The following is a 24,712-nucleotide window of genomic DNA, read 5'->3' as shown; positions in this document are numbered from 1 at the left end:
ATAAAGATGCTAAGTACTCCAAAAGTAGAAAATAAATTAAAAAAATACATTGTTACCATTTAAGTATAATATTGATTATGCCAAGATTAGTGTGAAATATAAAACAATCAGTTTATTTCAAAGCTTAATATTACATAAACAGTCTTTTTTTTAACTCTTGGGTTGTTTTTTTTAATCACAAAGCACATACACTTAATTGAAGCTGACTATTCAGTGACATAGTAATATATATCTCTATAAAGGTTTAAATAAAAATATTTCTCATATAAGGTAATCAAAATAAAACATTTCAAATAGTCACTGTTTTATTTATTCTGATACATCTCACCTTTTTTGACAAATGAAGAACCCAACTGTTGGTCAACTAGTTCAGGAGGTCATTGCAGGGTAATGAAGAGACCACAGACCTTATGATTCTAGGAAGAGTGGTTCTGATCTTGAGTCTGCAATTGGTTAGCTAGACAATCTGGAACAAATCATTTGACCTCCTCCTAGACCTTATATTCTCAGTAGAGTGTTACAGCTTTTTAGATTATCTTTTCAAGTTCTACAGTAAGAGATCATGTGAGGGACTATATTAAATCTCCAGTCAGTAGCATCTATTACTAGTACTTTGAACAGATAATTTTACTCTAGTATCCTCTCTTGTAAGAAATAGGAATGATGTTCTGCTCTTCTTCCTGGGCGCACAGATAGAATATATCTTCCAGCCTCCCTTAGAGTTACATGAGATCATGTGACAGAGTTTTGGTCAATAGATCTGAGTAAAAGAGATGTGTGTCAATCCAGGCCATTAAACACTCCCTTACCACCAGCCACCTCTGCCCCCTCCCCATCCTCTCTTTCCTCATGAACCCACAAAAGAGAGAGGGCTCCAAGGACTTATAGGAGTGTGTAGCATCAAGATGGAATAGGTGGTTCACAGAGCAAAATTCCCCTCTACCTCCTACCTCACAAATATGCCAACAAATTTTGGAGTATTTGCTACTACAGCTAACCTGCCCTAGTTTAGTATTCACAGAGGAATATCACGTACCACTCAAAACTTTTTTTTGGTGGTAGACTGAAAGAAATTACTTCACTCTGTATCTTCAGGGCTTATGCAGTATCCTGGCTGAGCTTACTCTTTCCATATTGTTGTCAGTTTCTTTAACAGATTAAAACTTAGAAGCCTTGAGTTCTTTACTCAGTCTCTTTTATCAAATAAACTATGAGCCCTTGGACAGGTCTCTCTCTGAACACTTCTCTCTGAAGCTCATCAGTACAATTTAGGGGTTGAAATTTAATCTGAAAAGGGGTTGGAATTTAATCTGAAAAGACCTCATTCTGGTATATAGCTTCTCTATATGCATTTTTTTTTTTTAAAGACGAAAGAAAAGATCCTTTCAAACTCTAACATTTTGATTGTAGATTCACTTTGGAATCTAGTCAACAGTTTAACTTCTTCATTGCTCTTTAATTATTTCTCCAATGAAGTTCATACTTGGAAATATTTTTGTCCAACAAAATACATCAGTTTATTTACAAAATTTAAATCAAGGACAATTGCCAATTGCTAAAAATTAAACATATCTTAAGTACTACCATGTGCTTAGTTGCTCAGTCGTGTCTGACTCTTTGCGACCACATGGATTATAGCCCGACAGGCTCTCCTCTCCATGGGGATTCTCCAGGCAAGAATACTGGAGTGGGAATGCCATGCCCTCCTCAAGTACTACCATATACACTCCTAATTTCAATCAAAAACAAAAAGAACTTAGTATTTCAAATGGATGATAAGCAGACACATATATAAGTTTCCCAAGGTGTTTTACAAGGTTGACAGTTAAGTCAGGAATCTGAGGATCCCAGATTGGTAATAGCACCCAATTGCTAGATGTCTCCCAATATTTCTCTCTCCTTTAATCATACAGTTAGGTACTTACACAGCAGCCTGGCTAAGGGCTATTCAGTCTACCTTACAGATAAGTGTGACCATGTGACTAAACTCTGACCAATGACATGAAAGTGGGAATGATATGTTCCATTTTCAGGTCTTTCCCTGAAAAGGATTAAGTGTACACTCTCCTAAATCTTATTCTTCTTCCCATAGGTTACAGCCATTTTGGATCAGTAGTGGCAGTCACATTTTGAGGATGGCACAGGTCCCCTCCACCAGCCCTGGTCAGTCACTGACCTCTGAAGGGTATGAGAGAAATTATCTTCTCTCTGCTTTGAGCCATTACATTGCATAGTCTTTGCTACACAGCTTTGGCTGTACCCTAATACAGTAGGTGATGGTTGTGTCCTGATGTGAAATAAGGTTGAGCCTTCTTGACTCCCAATAAAATAGTTTTTCAATACACTGAATTCATCCCCTATCATTTCTCCTTCTACCTATCTAAGCATTCTTCTTGCCATTAATACATTAAATCAACATTCATCAAAGTCTGTATTTTGCAAACATTATGGGGAAAATAACTATGCTTATATTTTTGCTACAATCCCAAGTGCAATGTCACTCAAAGTATTAAAATAAAGGTTAACAGATGATAGTAGAAATTTCCTTAAAAAGAGTAATCACTTACATAATGGTGGCATGTGCTCAGTTGCTAGGCTGAGTCCAACTTTTTGCCACCCCATGGACTGTAGCCTGCCAGGCTCCTCTGTCCATGGGATTTCCCAGGCAGGAATACTGGAGTGGGTTGCCATTTCTTTCTCCAGGGGAATCTCCCCATCCTAGAGATGAACACAGGTCTCCTACATTGGCAGGTGGATTCTTTACCACCAGGGAAGCCCAACTACATAATGGTGGTGCCTTCATAGTTGATAGCAGTGACCATATTTTCAACAACCTTGTATATCCCACAGTAGCTAACTTGTACCTTGTACACAGAAGATGTGTTGACTCAGAATCATAGTGACAAAATAGCCATGTTCTTTCAGGGAACATAAATATTAGAGAAAGAGAATATTAGAACAGGTTTAAGTAACCATGCAATCAAATTGAATTCCCAATTGAAATGAATTTTCTAATTAAGTGGATATATTTTTTAAGATAAAGGCCTTTGGAAAAATAATTTCATGTTATCTTTGAGGTTAAATTAAATCACAAATATATACTACTTGTGATCAATCAAAATATTACTTTGTTTTAATTATTAATGTATTTTCACTATCAAGAACAGAACCTGGTACCCAGTAGACACTCAAATGTTTGTTGAATTAATTAAAAATATCTCCTTTTTAAGCACACACTATATGCTGCTGCTGCTGCTGCTGCTCAGTCGCTTCAGTCGTGTCCGACTCTGTGTGACCCCATAGACGGCAGCCCACCAGGCTCCCCTGTCCCTGGGATTCTCCAGGCAAGAACACTGGAGTGGGCTGCCATTTCCTTCTCCACACTATATGCTAGGCACAGCAAATGCTATAGGGAACAAGAAGATAGTGCTTTTGTAAAGCTCAAGATCTACTGAAGCATAACAATAAGTAAAAGGGCAATTACCACATCAAATATAAAAAGTACTAAAATAGGAGTAAGTAACAGGGTTCTATAGGAGCACATAAGATAAGCCTCTAACCCAGAATGGATTGAAAGGTAGAGAGCAGAGCCAGGGAAAGCTAGCTGGAAGTAATATCTGAACTGAAACATGAGTAGAAATTGGAGAGAAAAAGGTGAAGATCAAGTTGAGGGTAGAGAAATAATGACTTCAGCATTAGACTTATTTATTAAGTTTGAAATGATATCTATAGCTAGCATGCCAACTATTACCTCCCTACCCAATAGCTTCTTCCCAGTAATCAAGGAAATAAAAATTGAAATACCATATCATTTTTCACTTAGAAATTTTTATTAAGAGTTTTCAAAATTGTAAGCCCAGTGCTGGGAAGGGAGGGTATAATAATTACAATGGCAGGGGTAACAAACCACTCCAAACTTAGTGGCTTAATCAACAGTCATTTATTTCTCATAGTTTCTGTGGGTCATGAATTAGAAAGGGCAGAGCCAGGATGGGGCTAGCTGGGGCTGTCAATTGCATATTTATAGTGGTCACTATATGTGACATGGCTCCAAGGGCAAGTATCTCAAGAACAAACAAGCCAGGGGGAAGTTACATTACCTTTTATGATCTAGCCTTGGAAGTCAGGAAGCTTCAGGGACTTCCCTGGTGCTCCAGTGGCTAAGACTCCACACTTCCAATGCAGGGGGCCTGGGTTCAACCCCTGGTCAGGGAACTAGATCCCACAAGCTGCAACTAAGAGTTCTCACGCTGCGACTAAAGATCCCACATACTACAGCTAAAAATCAGATCAGATCAGATCAGTTGCTCAGTCGTGTCCGACTCTTTGTGACCCCATGAATCGCAGCACGCCAGGCCTCCCTGTCCATCACCAACTCCCGGAGTTCACTCAGATTCAAGTCCATCGAGTCAGCGATGCCATCCAGCCATCTCATCCTCTGTCGTCCCCTTCTCCTCCTGCCCCCAATCCCTCCCAGCATCAGAGTCCTTTCCAATGAGTCAACTCCTCGCATGAGGTGGCCAAAGTATTGGAGTTTCAGCTTTAGCATCATTCCTTCCAAAGAAATCCCAGGGCTGATCTCCTTCAGAATGGACTGGTTGGATCTCCTTGCAGTCCAAGGGACTCTCAAGAGTCTTCTCCAACACCACACTTCAAAAGCATCAATTCTTCGGCGCTCAGCCTTCTTCACAGTCCAACTCTCACATCCATACATGACCACAGGAAAAACCATAGCCTTGACTAGACGAACCTTTGTTGGCAAAGTAATGTCTCTGCTTTTGAATACGCTATCTAGGTTGGTCATAACTTTCCTTCCAAGGAGTAAGCGTCTTTTAATTTCATGGCTGCAGTCACCATCTGTAGTGATTTTGGAGCCCAGAAAAATAAAGTCTGACACTGTTTCCACTGTTCCCCCATCTATTTCCCATGAAGTGGTGGGACCAGATGCCATGATCTTCGTTTTCTGAATGTTGAGCTTTAAGCCAACTTTTTCACTCTCCACTTTCACTTTCATCAAGAGTCTCTTTAGTTCTTCACTTTCTGCCATAAGTGTGGTGTCATCTGCATATCTGAGGTAATTGATATTTCTCCCGGCAATCTCGATTCCAGCTTGTGCTTCATCTAGCCCAGTGTTTCTCATGATGTAGGCTGCATATAAGTAAAATAAGCAAAGTGACAACATACAGCCTTGATGTACTCCTTTCCAGATTTGGAACCAGTCTGTTGTTCCATGTCCAGTTCTAAATGTTGCTTCCTGAACTACATACATGTTTCTCAGGAGGCAGGTCAGGTGGTCTGGTATTGCCATCTCTTGAAGAATTTTCCACAGTTTGTTGTGATCCACATAGTCAAAGGCTTTGGTGTAGTCAATAAAGCAGAAGTAAATGTTTTTCTGGAACTCTCACTTTTTCGATGATCCAACGGATGTTGGCAATTTGATCTCTGGTTCCTCTGCCTTCTCTAGATCCAGCTTGAACATCTGGAAGTTCACGGTTCATGTACTGTTGAAGCCTGGCTTGGAGAATTTTGGGCATTACTTCACTAGCGTGTTAGATGAGTGCAATTGTGCAGTAGTTTGAACATTCTTTGGCATTGCCTTTCTTTGGGATTAGAATGAAAACTGACCTTTTCCAGTCTTGTGGCCACTGCTGAGTTTTCCAGATTTGCTTGCATGTTGAATGCAGCACTTTCACAGCATCATCTTTTGGGATCTGAAATTCCATCACCTCCACTAGCTTTGTTCGTAGTGATGCTTCCTAAGGCCCACTTGACTTCACATTCCAGGATGTCTGGCTCTGTCATAGTCCATGGTTTCTCCAGGCCAGAATACTGGTGGGTTGTTGTTCCTTTCTCCAGGGGATATTCCCAATCTATGGATTGAACCCAGGTCTCCTTCATTGCAGGCGGATTCTTTACCAGCTGAGCTACCAGGGAAGCCATTATTAGACCCAGAAATCCTTCTACTATACAATATTGTACTACATTAGTTTCATATACACTTAACTTACACATAGTCAACTATATGTACTTAGCCCTACCTCCCAAAGTATTGCTAAAAATTACATTTTGTGCATGTGCTCCATTATATATAGTGAACATGTTGTTGTTTAGTCGCTCAGTCATGTCCAGCTCTTTTGCAACCCCATGGACTGTAGCCCATCAGGTTCCTCTGTCCATGGCATTACACAGGCAAGTGGAGCAGGTTCCATTCCTTTCTCCAGGGGATCTTCCCAACCCAGGGATCAAACCTGTGTCTCCTACACTGGCGGGTGAATTCTTTACCACTGAGCCACCAGGGAAGCCCAAACTACTATATGCATTATTATTATTATATATTACTCTATAAAGATAGATACTTGAAGTCACATATTCTATAGTTCATAGGCAATTTAAGAGTTTTCCAAGAGTAATTTTTACTTTATGAAATTTTCATTATTTATTGAGTTTAGAATCTAGCTCCCAAGTGAGACAAGAGTCCCCTATACCAGGGATATTCTGACAATGAAGTTACCTATTAGGGATATTTTAGACATTTTAATTCTGAGCAGGAGCTTAAACAAGATGATATCTAGAATCCTGTCAATTGAGATTCTATAACTATACTTAATTCAGTTTGTACCAGAAAAAGATTCATGGCCTGATGTTTAATATATATTTTGAAGTAGTAACTGCTACTGCTGCTAAGTCGCTTCAGTCGTGTCCGACTCTGTGCGACCCCATAGATGGCAGCCCACCAGGCTCTCCCATCCCTGGGATTCTCCAGGCAAGAGTACTGGAGTGGGTTGCCATTTCCTTCTCCAAGGCATGAAAGTGAAAAGTGAAAGTGAAGTCACTCAGTCGTGTCCGACTCTTAGCGACCCCATGGACTTCAGCCTACCAGGCTCTTCCATCCATGGGATTTTCCAGGCAAGAGTACTGGAGTGGGGTCCCATTGCCTTAGTAGTAAAAATACTACCAATAATTAGGAAAAACTTTTCCATCAGAATGAAAACTATCAACAAAGGAAACAATAAGATGGACTTTTTCTTTTTTAATAAAGCCCAATTTTCATATTCTTCTGAAATCATGCTACAATTATGGTCTGACTAATGGTCTATGGTCAAAAATGAAATAGGTCTATCTCATGTATATGTCATCTTTCCATATGCTACAGAAATAAACCAGAGGAAAAAAGCGATATGCAAAACAGTGCTCTCAGCATGATTTAAAACAGCTTTTAAAAAATCAGAAATACTCTATTTTATCTATATGAGATGATGGATGTTAACTAAACCTACTGTGGTAATCATTTCACAATATATGTAAATCAAACCATCATGCCATATATCACTGTGAGACATGTGGGATTTTAGTTCCCTAACCAAGGATTAAACCTGTGCCCCCTGTAGTGGAAGCATGGACTTAACCACTGGACCACCAGGGAAGTCCTGTACACCTTAAACTTACACAGTGATGTATATAGATTATTTCTCAAAAAAAAAAACAAAACTGGACAAACATTAGAAACACTTTAAGATGTTCAACAAACAGAAAATGTTAAGTGTGACATACCTCCCAAGTATTATCTGTCAATAAAATTATAATTATGTTCTGCATGATAAAAATTACATAAATAGATCCAAAAGACAAATTGAGGAAAAAAATTTGTAATCAAAACAAGTAAAAAGGCAATAAAAAAAAGTGTGCAGAGGATCTCAACAGACATTTCTCCAAAGAAGACATACAGATGGCCAACAGACACATGAAAAGATGCTCAACACCTCTAAACACCAGAGAAATGCAAATCAAAACTACAGTGAAGTATCACCTCACACTATTCAGAATGACCATCACCAAAAAATTCTCAAGTTATAAATTCTGAAAAGGATGTGGAGAAAGGGGAACCCTCCTACACTGTTGGTGGGAATGTAAATTGGTACAGGCATGATGGAGAACTGTATGGAGGTTCCTTAAAAAAAAAAAAAAAAAACCCATATGATCCAGCAATTTCACTCTCTGGTATACAAAATCCCACTTTTCTGGAAAAGTCAAAAATTCTAATTTGAAATTTTAGACAAATAGACAATTTTGTCCAAGGAAAAAAAATGATTAGAATTATAAACATGCAAGAGATTAAACCATAAAATGTACCCACAAAGAGACCTCCAGCCTCAGTTGACTTTATTGGCAAGTTCCAAAGTATATTTAAGAAACAGATCATTCAAATCTTAAAAGAACTCTTCCAGAGAAGATAAAAGAGTATACTCCCATCAATTCTTTTCTTGTGTCTAGCTTAACCTAGATACAACAGACAACATCAGAAAGAAAAAATCATTGTCTAACCTCACCAATGAACAAAGGTGCAAAAATCCTAAGTAAAATCTACCAAACCAAATCCAGCAATATATAAAAACAATAATAAATCATGACAATGTGTTTTTATGCCAGAATATAGTGTTGGTATAATATTTGAAAATTAATCAAGGTTATCCACAACATTGACAGGTTTAAAAAGAAAAATCAAATGACAATCTGAACTGATACAGAGAAAGTACCTAATAAAGTAAAACACTTACTACATATGATAAAATCTTAGCAAACAAGGAATATAGAAAAACTCAGGATGTGTGTGCTAAGATCCTATTAAGATTCTCCCGAGACCCTCTTAACTGGATGGTTGTGTCCATTTCTAGCAGCTACAGGTACTACTGCTATGAGCTCACACACACAACATTATCTGGAGAACCTCCTTGGGAGGACTGGAACCAGCTTATGCAAAAGACCTGAGAGTGATACACACCTTTCCCTCATGGCCAACAGCTAATGATATTTGGTGCAGAAGTATAACTCTATTGTGCAATTAACACTCCAGAAAGCATAGAATCAAGCTGATTAAACTTGATTAATTAAACTTCACCTGAAATTATATCATTGCTTAGTTCTTTCCTTTCCCTATCCTGATTCCCTCACTCCTTTACAGGTTTCTCCTGAGAGCATTCCTTTTATAAATCACTTGCACAGAAATTCCTCTTTGCTTCTAGGGAACAAAACCCTAAAATATATATAAGTAAGTTTAAACTTTCCACTTTCAGCACATAAGGAATAGAAAGGAACTTCCTGAAACTGTTAATGGCAAGCTATAAGGAGGAGGAGAATGAGAAGGAGGAAGGCAGGATGGGATGGGGTGGCAAGACAGAAAATCCTATAGTCCTAGTCAAACCTATAAAGAAAGAAAAACAGACAAAAAGTACAAGAATAGAGAAGAAATAAAACTCACATAATTTGCAGATGAAATGATTGGGCACATTAAAAAATCTAAGAGAATAAATAATTTTTAGAATTACTAGAATATAGTTAAGAGTTTTTTGATACAAGGTCAATGTTCAAAAGACAACTGTATTTCTCTATACCAGCAAACAGAAAGAAATAATTTTAAATGGCATAAAAAATATCATGTACCACCTGTTTCCTGTATGGACCAAGAAAATTCCAACCATATCTGACCTTCCCACAGATAACAACTGTAACCTCTTAGACCAAATAAAAAACAAAGAAAGAAACAAAATCCACAAGACCTTAAAGTCCGAGAGAGTGAATAAATACAGATTTGATTCTAAAAGGGAGTTAACACTTAGGAGAAGGAACCAGCACAGATGAGTTTCCTAATTTTATGGTTTTTGAGAACAGACAGTAGTCAGAGCCTTGTGCAGTGGCTGAAATACCAATGGAAATCCCACGGTCCTTATGGCCGGAAGAAACAGCACACAGGATTCAGGGCCACCATGCCCACTGGAGTACACATCCAAGAAAGGAGAGATTTAGAAAGGGAGAACCCCACATTCTGTCCATAAACTGTCCCAAACTCTAGCTGACTCCTCTACTACATAAGTGTGGGACAGACAATCAGCTAAGGATAAAAAAACAAACTGAGATTTGAGAAGCCTCTCAGGAAACAGCATGTATAGTCTGAGTTCAACCAAGTTAATGATATACTAAAATAAACAAAATATTTCCTCTCCAGAGGAAAAACGGATTCCAGGCTCTCCACAATATAACACTCATCATGTCCATGATGCAATCCATAATTACCAGACAAATGAAGAATTAGAGAAACGCGATGCATTCTCAAGAGCAGAGATAATTAGTGGTGACCAACTCTAACATATCCAGATGTTAGAATTAGCCAACAAGGATTTTAACAGAGCTATTATAAGTGACTTAAAGAAAAATGCTCTTGGAATGCACGAAAAGATGAGACATCTTACAGAAGAAATAGAAACTATAGAAAAGAACCAGATGGAAATTTTAGAACTGAAAAACACAATATCTGAGATTAAAAATTCACTGAATGGTCTTAATAGCAGAATGGAGATGAAAGGGTCCATGAACTAGAAGACAGATCAATAGAAATGATCTATTCTGAAATACAGAGAGAAAAAAGATAAAAATAGAGTCTCAGAGATGTATCCAAGACAATACCAAGAAATCTAACATATGTATAAATAACACTAAGAGAATTCATTACCAGTGAATCTGTATTATAATAAAGGCTAAAGGAAATTCTTTAAGTTGAAGGGGAGGGATATCATTTGGAAACTTGAATTTTGGGGAAAGAACGAAGAGCACTGGATATAGTAGAAAGCTCGATAAATATAAACAGACTGTTTTTTCTTCTTAATGTCTTTAAAATGCAGAGGACTGACTAAAGCAAAAACTATAACATTTTTATAAAAAGTGATACAAATGATAAAGGATGGAGGTGGTATTGATGATAAAAAATGGGCCAACACTGTTGCAAGAACTCACAATATTAGTGGTATAATATTAACTCTAAATAAACTGAGGAAAGTTAATTTTCCAAAATTGAAACTAATGAAACAAAATCCCCAAAGTCCAATATCTATTAAAGAAATTGTATTTGTTCTCAAAAAGCTTCAGGCCCAGATGGGTTAGGTGGCAAATTCTATCAAACATTTAAAGAAAAAATAATACCATCGTGCAAAAAGGTTTTCAGAAAATAAAGCAGGGAACATTTCAATTAATTTTACAAGGCCATCATAATCCTAATACAAAAATCTAACAAATATACAAAAAGATTCTTAACAAAATATATAAAAAGAATAATACATTATGACCAAGTAGTATTTATCTAAGGAATATCAGTTGAATCAACATTCAAAAATCACTATAATTCATGATATCACAAAGTAAAAAAACTGTTTAATGTTATGGTACATCCAGACAATGGACTATTATTCAGTGATAAAAATAAATGAGCTCTCAAGCCATGAAAAGACATGGAGGAAACTTAAAAGCATATTACTAAGTGAAATAAGCCAATCTAAAAAGGCTAAATACTGTGTGATTCCCACTATGTGACATTCTGGAAAAGGGAAAACTGTGGAAACTAAAAGGATCAGTGGCTGCCAGAGGTTGAGGGTTGAGGAAGTGATGAACAGGTGGAACATAAAGGATTCTTGGGGTTTCCCAGGTGGTTCAGTGGTAAAGAATCCACCTGCCAATGCAGGAGATGCAGGTTCGATCCCTGGGTCAGGAAGATGCCCTGAAGGAGGAAATGGCAACCCACTCCAGCATTCTTGCCTGGAAAATCCCATGGACAGAGGAACCTGGTGGGCTATAGTCCATGGGGGTCACAAAGAGTCGGACACGACTAAGCAGAGAGAGAGGATTCTTAGGATAGTGAAACTATTCTGCATGATAATAAAATGGTAGACACACGTCATTACACATTTGTCCAAACCCATACAATGTACACTACCAAGAATAAAACATATGTATAATAAGGCTGTTCTCTTCCTCCCTGAATACACCCTATTCGATCACTCCCTGCTTCACCTACACCCTACTCACATGACTAACCTTCCTTCCTAATCACAGAGACATACTTGCCCCCAGCCGCAGCTAGTGATTGCTCTAATCTCCAGATCAGAACAGCTCCAATATGATAGTTTATCAAAGGGGCAGTGATGCTCCTCTGCTGGTTTCCCTGGTAACTGATGTGCCGACCTGACATCAATTTCCTTTGGTAACTGGTAAATTCCCTCACTGCCTTCCCCAATAACTAAGACTACTGCCATGCCATCTGCCATACATGATGGGGTGTTGCTCCAGGGCCTTGCTTCAGACATGTAAGATGCCCCTGTCCATTATATCATTGATGTCTCTGTTGCTGACTGTGAGCTCTTTCTTCAGCCTTGAGGCTAGGCAAATACAAGGCATGAAGGTCTGTGGGGTGAGGCTCAACAGCATACTGGAAACAGTGGATTTGGGGAGGTTAATGTGTCAGCGTATGTTTATCAATTCTAACAAGTGTACCACACTGGTGGGGGATGTGGATAATGAGGGAAGCTATCCATGAGTGAGGGTAGGGGGAATATGAGAAATCTCTCTATATACTTTACCTTCAATTGTGCTGTGAACCTAAAATTGCTTAAAAAATAAAGTTCTAATTAAAAAAAACTAACATGACCTTCTCAGTAGATGCAGAAAAAGCATTTGACACAAACTGAACCCCAACAACACGAGAAGACTCTACACACAGATGTCACCAGATGGTCAACACCAAAATCAGATTGATTATATTTTTTGCAGTGAAAGATGGAGAAGCTCTACACAGTCTGCAAAAACAAGACCGGGAGCTGACTGTAGCTCAGATCATGAACTCCTTATTGCCAAATTCAGACTTAAATTGAAGAAAGTGGGGAAAACCACTAGACCATTCAGGTATGACCTAAATCAAATCCCTTATGATTATACAGTGGAAGTGAGAAATAGACTTAAGGGACTAGATCTGATAGAGTGCCTGATGAACTATGGATGGAGGTTCATGACATTGTACAGGAAATAGGAATTAAGACCATCCCCAAAAAAATAAATGCAAAAAAGCAAAACGGCTGTCTGAGGAGGCCTTACAAATAGCTGTGAAAAGAAGAGAAGCAAAAAGCAACGGAGAAAAGGAAAGATATACCCATTTGAATGCGGAGTTCCAAAGCATAGCAAGGAGAGATAAGAAAGCCTTCCTCAGCGATCAATGCAAAGAAATAGAGGAAAACAATAGAATGGGAAAGACTAGAGATCTCTTTAAGAAAATTAGAGATACCAAGGGAATATTTCATGCAAAGATGGGCTCAATAAAGGACAGAAATGGTATGGACCTAATAGAAGTAGAGGATATTAAGAAGAGGTGGCAAGAATACACAGAACTGTACAAAAAAGATCTTCACGACCCAGATAATCATGATGGTGTGATCACTCACACTCACCTAGAGCCAGATATCCTGTAATGTGAAGTCAAGTGGGTCTTAGGAAGCATCACTAAGAACAAAGCTAGTGGAGGTGATGGAATTCCAGTTGAGCTATTTCAAATCCTAAAAGACAGTGCTGTGAAAGTGCTGCACTAAATATGCCAGCAAATTTGGGAAACTCAGCAGTGGCCACAGGACTGGAAAAGATCAGTTTTCATTCCAATCCCTAAGAAAGGCAATGCCAAAGAATGCTCAAACTACCACACAATTGCACTCATCTCACACGCTAGTAAAGTAATGCTCAAAATTCTCCAAGCCAGGCTTCAGTAATATGTGAACCATGAATGTCCAGACGTTCAAGCTGGTTTTAGAAAAAGCAGAGGAACCAGAGATCAAATTGCCAAAAACCGCTGGATCATCGAAAAAGCAAGAGAGTTTCAGAAAAACATGTATTTCTACTTTATTGACAATGCAAAGCCTTTGACTGAGTGGATCACAATAAACTGTGGAAAATTCTGAAGGAGATGGGAATACCAGACCAACCTGACCCACCTCTTGAAAAACCTGTATGCAGGTCAGGAAGCAACAGTTAGAACTGGACATGGAACAACAACTTTTCCAAATAGGAAAGTACATCAAGGCTGTATATTATCACCCTGCTTATTTAACTTATATGCAGAGTACATCATGAGAAATGCTGGGCTGGAATCAAGATTGCTGGGAGAAATATCAATAAGCTCAGATATGCAGATGATACCACCCTAATGGCAGAAAGTGAAGAAGAACTAAACAGCCTCTTGATGAAAGTGAAAGAGGAGAGTGAAAAAGTTGGCTTAAAGCTCAACATTCAGAAAACGAAAATCATGGCATCTGGTCCCACCACTTCATGGCAAATAGATGGAGAAACAGTGGAAACAGTGGCTGACCAGTCAATCCTAAAGGAATCAGTCCTGAATATTCATGAAAAGGACTGATGCTGAAGCTTCAATACTTTGGCCACCTGATGTGAAGAACTGCATCATTGAAAAAGACCCTGATGCTGGTAAAGATTCAAGGTGGGAGGAGAAGGGGATGACAGAGGATGAGATGGTTGGATGGCATCACTGACTCGATGGTTATGAGTTTGAGTAAGCTTCAGGAGTTGGTGAATGCCAGGGAAGCCTAGTGTGCTGCAGTCCATGGGGTTGTGAAGAGTAGGACATGACTGAGTGACTGAACTGAACTGAATGTTCACAGCAGTAGTATTTCAATAGCCAAGCTATGGAAGCTACCCAAGTGTCCATTAACAGGTTAATGGATAAAGAAGATGTAATACACACATACACACACAATGCAAAAGTACTTACCCATAAAAAATAATGAAATTTTTCCATTTGCAACAACATGGATGGACCTGGAGGGTATTGTGCTTAATAAAATAAGACTGAGAAAGACAAATACCATATGTGATCATTTATATGTGGAATACAGAAAATAAAATGAATGAATACAACAAAATAGAAACAGACTCACAGAGAAAAACCCATGGGGAGAGGAAAGAGAGGAGGGGCAAAATAGAGGTAGGTGATTAAGAGGTACAAACTATTAGGTATAAAATAAACTACAAGGATACATTGTATATCACAGGAAATATAGCCAATGTTTTATAACTTCAAATGGAATATAATTTATAAAAATTTTGAATGACTATGCTGTACACCTGACATATAATATTGTATATCAACTATACCTCAATTAAAAAAAATCTCTTCATTGTTATTGCAAGTCCCCTGTTCAGTTTAATTTCCCTGATAGGTTTTCAACTGCTGCAATATTCTAGTTTATGTATCCTTTCTCTGATTGGTGGGCATTTAGGTTTTTAATAGTTTTTACCTGCAATAAATAATAAAATATTTCAGAGGGAAAATTACATGAGAAAATTCTGAAGCAGAAACCACAAAACTACCACTTACACTGAAAAGATTTTCTAACAAAGTCTGGTGAGCTGAAAGCTAAGATGACTTTGCATCTAAGAAGCACAGTATTTTTCATTTACATTATAATTTTCATACTCTTTTGAGCATTCAATAAGACCATTTTCATAGTTTTGTTTGGTAAGATATAGTCCTCATTAAATTACTTGGTATAAAAGAGCCTATGCAAGACTGGATACACTATCTGTATCCTTTCCACCAGCATTAATCATTTTCTTCATTAACTCCCAACACCAGAGGGCAGCAGCTTCAGTTCTAATTAGCAATAATGCAGAGAGTAACTAATGGAAAAAAATACTCCTTTAGCAAAATCTACACTAAATTACTACCCAACCTTTTATTTGGGGGAAAAAGTGTTTCTACAATATAGAACAGACATATGAAATAAATAAAAACAACTACATAAGCAAAACACACTGTCTTCCCACAAGGACAGATAAATCAAATTTAGATTGTCCAGGGAGAGACCATGAAAATCCGAGTTAGAGGCATTTAATAACATTTACATTCCTTGGTTAATTTAATGTATAAGCATAGATGTCTCTTGTTGTGGCAGTCCCAGTCATGGCTCAGACAGTAAAGAATTTGCCTGCAATGCAGGAGACCTGGGTTCAATCCCTGGTCAGGAAGATTCCCTAGAGAAGGGAATGGTTACCCACTGCAGTATTCTTGCCTGGAGAAGTCCAAGGACAGAGGAGCCTGGTGGGCTACAGTCCGTCCATGGGGTCGCAGAGTCAGACAAGACTAAGCGACTACTACTTTCCCATGACTTCCCTCGTGGCTCAGACGGCAAAGAATCTGCCTGCAATGTGGGAGATCTGGGTTCAATCCCTGGGTCGGGAAGATATCCTGGAGGAGGAAATGGCAACCCACTCCAGTATGCTTACCTGGGAAACCCCGTGGATAGAGGAGCCTGATGGGCTGCAGTCCATGGGGTCGTAAAGAGTCAGACACTACAGAGCAACTAACACTTTCACTTTAATAATTTGGAAGAGCCAAATAAAGACAAATTCCTTTTCGTTAGCTTCTCTTGGCTCTCTGATTTTTCAAATAGGAGGAAAGGAAGAGATGGGGAAAAAATAATTCTAGATTAAAGATATAACCAAATAGATTTCTAATGGCCTTGTAGAAAACTTAAAGGAACTAAACAAAACTCCTTTTTGATAGAAAAAACAGGGCAAAGAAGACCCTAAATAAAAGGAAGAAGTAGTCAGTCTACCTATTTTGACATTTTCAGATGGGAAAGAAGAGGGTGCTTTCAAATGAGAATCCTTTCCCTTTCAAGCATTTTTTTTTTAATCAAAGACTTGAATTTTTAGAAAAATTTGGGGTTTACAGAAAATTGAACACGTAGTACAGGGAGTTCCCTTAAACCCTCCTACCCCACCTGTTTCCCCTGTTGTTAACACTGTGTTTTGGGGCTAGAGGGAATGGAGGTAAGGGGACTTCTTTAATGAGTACAGAGTTTCAGATTCACAAGACAAAAACGTTCTGGAGATCTGTTTCATAAAAATGAGAATCTGATTAATGCTATTGAAAAAGTGAAGTCGCTCAGTCGCGTCCGACTCTGCGACCCCATGGACTATAGTCTACCAGGCTCCTCCGTCCATGGGGTTTTCCAGGCAAGAAGACTGGAGTGGGTTGCAATTTCCTTCTCCAGGAGATCTTCCCAACCCAGGGATTGAACCCGGGTCTCCCGCATTGTAGGCAGATGCTTTACCATTTGAGCCACCAGGGAAGTTCCACACTTAAAAACAGTGAAGATGGTAAATTTTATGTGTTTTTAACCACAATAAAACTTTAAATTTTCTGTTTTTTCTTCAGATTAATCCTCAAAACTGAAAATACTGCAAGTATTAGATTAAGATTATCTAAATATTGTTAACTACAGACCCTGAGTTTGGATAAAATTTCATCTTTCCAGGCTCACCTTGGTCACCTGAAGGTGCTGAGATCAAATGGATTTTTTTCCCCTTAAGCTCCATCAATTAAGTCTTTAAAAATCACACCCTATTTTAGTTTGCTTCACTTTTGAACCATAACTTGCTTATTCAAGTCTGTTTTCCTTCCTTCTCCCTGCCCTCCCTCCTCCCCTTCCTCCCTTTCTTCCATCTGTGGTTAACTGCTTTTCTTTTTTTGATGTTGCTGTTGCCAGAAATAACATGCCATCTTCATCATTATCATTAACATCTTCCAGCTCTCTCTGATGGCACAGACATTGCATTCTTTTTTAAGATACATTTCTTTAAAGCCCAGTGTCGAACTAGTGCACAGTTGTCATCTGTGATTTCTTTACAATGGACTCCTGGGGTGGTTCCTTCATGTCAGCTTCTCTCATATTTTCTATTTCCTTTTGCTATAGGTTTCTTCAACCTGAACTTTTATATTTTCTATTGCATTTGGCAGGGGGTGAAGGGATACAGTTTTTTGTCCCCCTAACTTCCAAGAGCTCATTCTTCTTTCCTGTTCCTTTTACATAGCATCTTTCTTTATTTTGATAGAATAATTACCTTTTAAAATTGATTTTAAGTTGTTATGTTCCTTTACCTTGGTTCTTTTCTGGGTCCATTGCTTTGTTTTTACTCTTCATGCTGCTTGTCTTCTTTACATAACTTGATCCTTGGTAAGTCACTGATATCCACCAATTTTTCTGGGAAGCTGGTACGGGTTTTCTCTGGTTTTTAATACACGGGCATGTTTTCTTCTAATCTCTTCTCAAACAGAATGGCTAATTGGGAGCTCTGTGTTTGTGAGTTGGGCTTACGGTCCTGGAGACTTTGTTAGCACTAATTAAATTAAGTTTTCAAAAGAATAACTAAAACTAAGGGCATAATGTAATTTAGTCAAGACAGAGAACAGGGTGAGTGCACTCTCATTTTTCACAGCATGCATCTGACCGATAATATGTAAAATAAATCAAGGAATAGTGGTACTAGCTTTTATGGTCATGACAGTAACTAACAAATCAAAAATGGGTTCTAAGGAGCAAACTGAGGATGAGAAGAGGTAAGTAGGAACACTGCTTTCCATTACAATCTCTTTTTACTATTTTTTAAAAAAACATAAGCATGTATTTCTTTGAAATAAATAAAAATAAATTTAAAAATAAAATTGTAGAAACTAAAGAGCAAATGTAAGAAATTTGGAAATATACAAAAGCAACAAATAAATGTGTGTATGTGTGTTTGTGTATATATATACACACACATATACATACATATTATACATACATACATATATATTACATATATATGTGTGTATATATATCTCCAAACCCTTATTTCTACATACTAAATGTCTTGGACAGAGGGAGAATGTTGTTGCCAAGGAAACCAAAGCAACTGTTAAGTAGCAAATTCAGCTCTTTAAAAAAAAATTCCATGGCAATTTATTCTGCAGAATATTATAGCCTACTTCAGCTTTTACAAAAACCAATAAAATGTTTTTAATGAGGTCCTTGAAACTTGGTTTATGATGTCACTAACATCTATTAAACAGTCCAGTTACAGAGTCTAGTACAGTGATAAGAAAGCTAGAGTAAAGATCAGATATCGTTAGGTTTAGTTCCAAGTTTGCCACTTAAAAGCCATATGTCCTTGAGCAGGTCATCTTCCCTGTCTGAAACTAAGTTTCTTTAGTAGTAAAAGTGGGGATAACTACACCTAACCTGCCTACCATACAGGGTTGCTGTGAATATCAAATTATTTAGATCATCAAGGTTTGAAACACTACACAAATAAATTCAAGTAATAACCACTAATATTTTCCAAAATTAACAAGGTGATAAGTATTCTTCATTGATCAAATGCCAAATTATGTAAAGTATTAGAAAAAGGTTAACAAAAAGTGTAATATAGACTAGTATTATAAAAAAAAAATGGAGAAGGAAATAGCAACCCACTCTAGTATTCTTGCTTGGAGAATTCCATGGACAAAGGAGTCTGGCAGGGTCACATGGGGTCCATGGGGTCCATGGGGGTCACAAGAGTCAGACACGATTTAGCGATTAAGCCATTATAAAAACTGTATTGAACTAGGTGGCAGATTCAAGTTCTGATTCAGGTTCTATCCACCACCATTGATAATTTCCACTTCTTTGGGTCTCTACACAATGAAACTGGACTAGACAACCTCTGTAAAGGTGCTTCATGGGTGTGTTTTCCATGACACGATAATTTAAAAGGAAATTCATTCACCACTTTAAAAAAAACAGGGGCTGTATTTTGCTTGAAAACTTTCATTGCTAGATGTTTGAAAACCACTGACTTTAGGATGAAGTCTTTTATTTCTATTTTCAGGCATTTCATAACCGTAACCTAATTAATCTATCTTTACATTCTACTCTTTCTCAACATAAACCTACCTTCAGAGACCACAGCATTCTACTTGTTATTTCTCAAAATGCCATGGCCAATTCTTGTCTCCACACTGTTGTCAACATGTATATAGTTGTTGCCACTACAGCTGACTGAGCAGCTCTGCCCTGGGTCCCATCCCACTCCCTACCCACATTTACACACCCAAACTTGGACAGGGCTTAATGTCTCTGATAAGACTGTTTTAAAAAATTGTAAAATTTATAGTATATCAAAAACAGGAGAGAGTTGTCATGTTTATAGAGAACCTAGCTTCTAGCCAGCAAGACTTGTCTGTAATCTGATAGAACGTATGAAAGCATTAGGAAGGAAGTGGGGACCTTAGCCCTAAAAGATAGAAGGGGGGAGCACTGTAGCGGTGTCATCTGTGCCCTGGCTGGAGGAGGAACACTTTGATCCACAGACTTGTTGGATTCCAGTGTGTAGGACAGTCCCATCAGAGAGATGGATGCATTTACTTATTACAGGCTAATGCTGTTAAACATTTATGCCATATATTGGACTCCTTGTGATTTGATTTCATAATCACTACAAATCTTCAGATTCTTTCACTTCCCTTATGGTGCATCTAGAAAATGGCCTGACTGAGACAAATTCATCTATATTACATCTGTGCCATAAATTAATAAAACAGCTTTCTGAATTCTGACATCAGTTACTGTGACCTTGAGGAGCATGAGTCCATCCTGAGACAAGACAGACTAACAAATTAGTCTGAAGGCATAAGAACCAAGGGTCAGATCCTGGACTATAGTAAACAGAACAAAAGAATGTCACTCCATAGCAACAGCAAGGGGTACCTGGGACCGCCCCAATAAACACCCTGTCTTATTGCACTATTTTTGTTTTAACACTTTCATATACCTTTATTCAAGGCCACTAACCACATACTAACGCCTTTCTATGACCTGGTCTACATGCCTTTCCAACAGTTTCTATGTACCCTAAGCTACTGCAGAAACAAATTTTCTAAGTACACACATTAATGTTTTTATCTCTGCTTGGAATATTCTTCCTCTCAATGTTGACAAGTCTAAATTTTAACTAATTCTGAAGGGTTTATCACAGATAACACCTGTTTTATGAAGAAATTTCAAAGAACACCGCCCACCATGACTAAAACTAGCAATATTAGTGACCTGGACAAGTAACAAATTGCTTTTAGATCAACTTATGACTTGGTACTATGTATTTCACCAGAGTCATCAAGGATCAGGGCATTTGGTAGGTTCTTTTTTTCACTATAAGAAAATAAATAGGTATTAATCAGGTATTACCTCACTTTCTCTATGCTGGAAGACCACACATGTCATCACCAACATGTAATGCAATAAATGCTGTAAATCCAAACTATTGTTTCACATTTCTGCACTCCACATTTCAGTGCCCTGGGACACCAGAGCCTAGCTGACCTACACTATCAGTCTACAATAGATGTATCTTTCCTTACTAATTAAAAGCATTTTTCCCATTGAGAGAGGAATTGGTTAAGTGAAAGTGAAAAGTGAAGCCGCTCAGTCATGTCCAACTCTTCTCAACCCCATGGACTGCAGCCTACCAGGCTCCTCCATCCGTGGGATTTTCCAGGCAAGAGTTCTGGAGTGGGGTGCCATTGCCTTCTCCATTGGTTAAGTAAATATTATTTTTATTAAATAATTATTAAACTTGTTTAAATCTGTTAAAAGCACTTGTTACTTGCTACGTGTATTATATTTATAAGCTTTTGTTTTATATTCCCTTCTATGTTCTTTGACGATATGGTCCATATCTAATTAATCTTTGTGTCTCCCACAGGTTTTCAGTCAGTACCTTGTATATAGAAGGCCCTTTAAATATAAATTAATTTCTCTTCCATTTTCGGTGAGGGCTATCCCCATTCTTTTTATATGTATCCCATCTTCTTATTGTCTTCCTTGACTACCCCAGTCCACAGGTCACTATTTTTAAATTCCTATAAAAACCAACTGCCTATAAACTATTAAATTGCCACCAATACCATCCCAGCATTATCTTTTTACGTGTATATGTATCTCATAGTCTTGTCACATTTCAGTATACCCAACAATATCTAGGTACAGCATGAACAATTGATATTAATTCACTCAGCCAATATTTTTAAAAATCAAAAGACCCATTAGGAAAAGTATAGTCAAAATTGGCACCTAAATAGAACAAAAGATTTCACCTGTGGCAATGAAACAAACTCCTATTGTTGAAGGGCCAAAGGCTTTGACACACATAATAGTTAGCAGTAAATTAAATTGTGTTGGAATTCTACAAGTATCTTTGAATATCACACATCTTCCTTTCACTTCACAGAGACACAAGTGCAATCACATTTCTTTACTGACAGCAGATGGCTTTAAACAATAGCAATTAACTATATTAAACCTATAGAGATAACATTCATTTGTAATTTAGATTTCTCTGCTGAAGACATATATATGGTCAGTTTACAGCATATATCATTTACAGTATGCTAAGCCTTAGCTCTTTTTTCCTACTAGGCTTCCTCCTCCCTAATGAACCAAAAGCAGAAGAGTAATCTGTAAATCTTCACTTCTTTTGTATCCTTCCACGACAAGGAACTATATTCACAGTAGGCAATAATAAAAACAGGCAAAATGGATTTAAAGTTATTTGCATTTTTCACATCTTTGTAATCAATGGGATACCACAGATTTTGTACATGACTGAAAAAAGTGTGTGTACATATGTATTTTTTGTATAAATGGTCAAATCCTACAAAGAGGGTGTTAGCTCTCTAGTAGCTCATTCAGAACATTCTGGAGCCTCACTACTCAAAGTGTGGTCCACAGTGTGGTCCATTATGAAGCAGAATCTCACACCCCACCCCAGGCCTCCTAAATCACAATCTGCATTTAAAGATCTCCAGGTGATCTGCATGCACTTCAAGAGTTTGAAATGCACTGGTTTAGACTCCAGAGGAAGAATTAGAATGTCCAAGATACATATAACCATGTAATACTAAACAAGTAATTGCTTATTTGTTGGTCTTCCTTATTTGCTGACTGAAGGCTTTTTGAGGGTAGGAACCCTTTCTAGCCTCCTCACCACTAGCATACCCTGGACCCAACAGGCCCTGAAACATTACCCAATGCTCAATGGATATTTTTTGCTGAACGCATGAATGACTGAACAAAGATAAAACTTTTTCAGAAGGCTAATAATCCTTTAGGAAGTTGAATAACATGATTTCACATATGACCACATTAATTCTTTAATTCAGTATTATTAATTCCATTTAAAATACATTGCCGTCTCTACTTCAACAAATGTAATATACTCGACAAAGCAGAAGCTTGGATCATCTTCCTCTGTTGGAGCTAAGGGCCTCTTTACAAGTGAGATGGCTGCATTTTAATTCTAGCTCTCATATATCCATCCCATATGCCTCCACAAGATGAAAACACCGCAACAATTTGGAGAGAGTACGGGTAGGGGAACAGAGGAGGAATGGATACAAGTCTGTATACGGAGCATCGCATGAAACCTGGAAAAAATGATTTTTGGAAGAGGATACTTCCAGAAAATAACTTCTGGCCAGAGGAAAAAAGAGAACCCTTATCTTTCTCAAGAGCAAAAGGTGGTATTAGAGAATACACGGGAGCGGGAGCGATACCAGCGACTACCTAGCGACGTAAGGTGGAAACACACCAGACCAGCGCTCAAGCAGATAGTGGTTAGATACTGTCCCAGAAGGCGGAAAAACACACACACACACACACACACACACACACACACACACACACACACACACACACACACACACACACACACACACACACACACACACACACACACACACACACACACACAACACCCACTTTCAGATTTGCGGAGAAGGAAGTCAAGGGAGAAGAAAGGGAGAAGGAAATATCTCTATTAAGGGTATACGATGATGATGATTAATTATTATCATTTTTTTGGAGAAAAGGGACATGATATACACTTGAAGGGAGGCGGGAAGGGGGGGAGGAGGAAGGAAGGTAGCAATTTCTCGCCCTGCAAAAGGAAGCGACTACAGGCGTCCTTTCCCAGCTCAGACGGCCCCAGGGAGGCAGCCCAGGCATAGGTGGGTGGCAACGCCCAGCTCCGCTAGCTCCCGCCGCATGGCCTGAGCCATCTCCCCCACAGCCTGCCGAGCACCGGGTGGGGACGGGCAAGGGCGTTCACGGTGTGGGAGGGCGTGCAGGAGGAGGGGGAGGATGCCCTGCTGACCAGGTACCCACCTTATCCCAACGGAGCCACTGCTCGATGGCTGTGTCTAGCTGAGGGTCCCCAGTGTGATAGGGGGCGTGGAGCAGGTTGGAGTTCAGGTCCCCCTCTGCGTTTTCAGTCATGGCAGCCAGTCTCGGGTGCGAGAATGGGGATCCAGCGAAGACACCGAGCTGGAGGAGCTTGACGTGTGCTCACCGGGATCTCGACGCCCCCTCCTCACTGAAAGGCATCGGAGACCAAACGCAGGACGTTTGTACCAGGTCCTGCCGCAGCTTCGGGGAAACAGGAGAGAGGGGGGACGCGGCCACCTTATTCCCACTAGACGAGCTCCTGGTCTCTCTGGGCGAACGGACTGAGGCGGTCCCACCTCGAGAGAACAACAACAGCCCCAGATGTCTGGGTCGTGGCCGCCGCCGCTACCGCCGCCTTCGCAGCTTTAGGCCCCGCCCTCGCGCCTCTGGCCCCGCCCCTTCCCAGCCGATTTAAGCACCCGGGACTCGGGGAGCGAGCTGGGAAGCGCGCTCCCGACGCCTTCCCAGCGGCGCGATTTAGGACTGTGCTGCGAAGTGAGGAATAGGGGCAGGGCCATTTTATTTCTTAATTTGCCTTTTTCCCCGTGTCTTATTCTTGTTACAATCCCCACCCACCCCCACGCGTCTCCTTTTCTCCATCAGACGCCATGTCCACCACGATGCGCCCGCCTCAGAGCTCGCTTTTGTGAATCCCCATTGCGCGCGAAGGCCCCCTCCTGTTTCGTCTTGGGGAGCGCGCCTGGCGGGAGAGTGCGAGGGCTGTCCCCGCATGGCCTCACGGGAGTTGTAGTTCTTCATCTCTTCTCCCCAAGCCCCCGCCCCCCCCCAGCCCTGGCGTGTAAAGA

The 24,712-nt window shown here is 39.2% G+C and overlaps 1 protein-coding gene across 1 annotated transcript in view; it reads right to left on the bottom strand.

The window, feature by feature from the left end:
* The window catches only part of PGM2L1 (phosphoglucomutase 2 like 1), a 62,030-nt gene extending 37,742 nt beyond the window's left edge, over positions 1-24,288 (bottom strand). Inside the window, exon 1 of the mRNA XM_005903216.2 lies at positions 23,847-24,288. Within this exon, the coding sequence (XP_005903278.1) occupies positions 23,847-23,957 (111 nt within the window). The 5' untranslated portion in view covers positions 23,958-24,288. The remainder of the gene's footprint in view (positions 1-23,846) is intronic.
* Between the last annotated feature and the right edge of the window lie 424 nt (positions 24,289-24,712).

The sequence above is a fragment of the Bos mutus genome, chromosome 15 (assembly GCF_027580195.1).
Source record: "Bos mutus isolate GX-2022 chromosome 15, NWIPB_WYAK_1.1, whole genome shotgun sequence".
NCBI lineage: Eukaryota > Metazoa > Chordata > Mammalia > Artiodactyla > Bovidae > Bos > Bos mutus.
The sequence above is the reverse complement of the archived record's forward strand: the minus strand, read 5'-3'. Positions and strand labels throughout refer to the sequence as shown.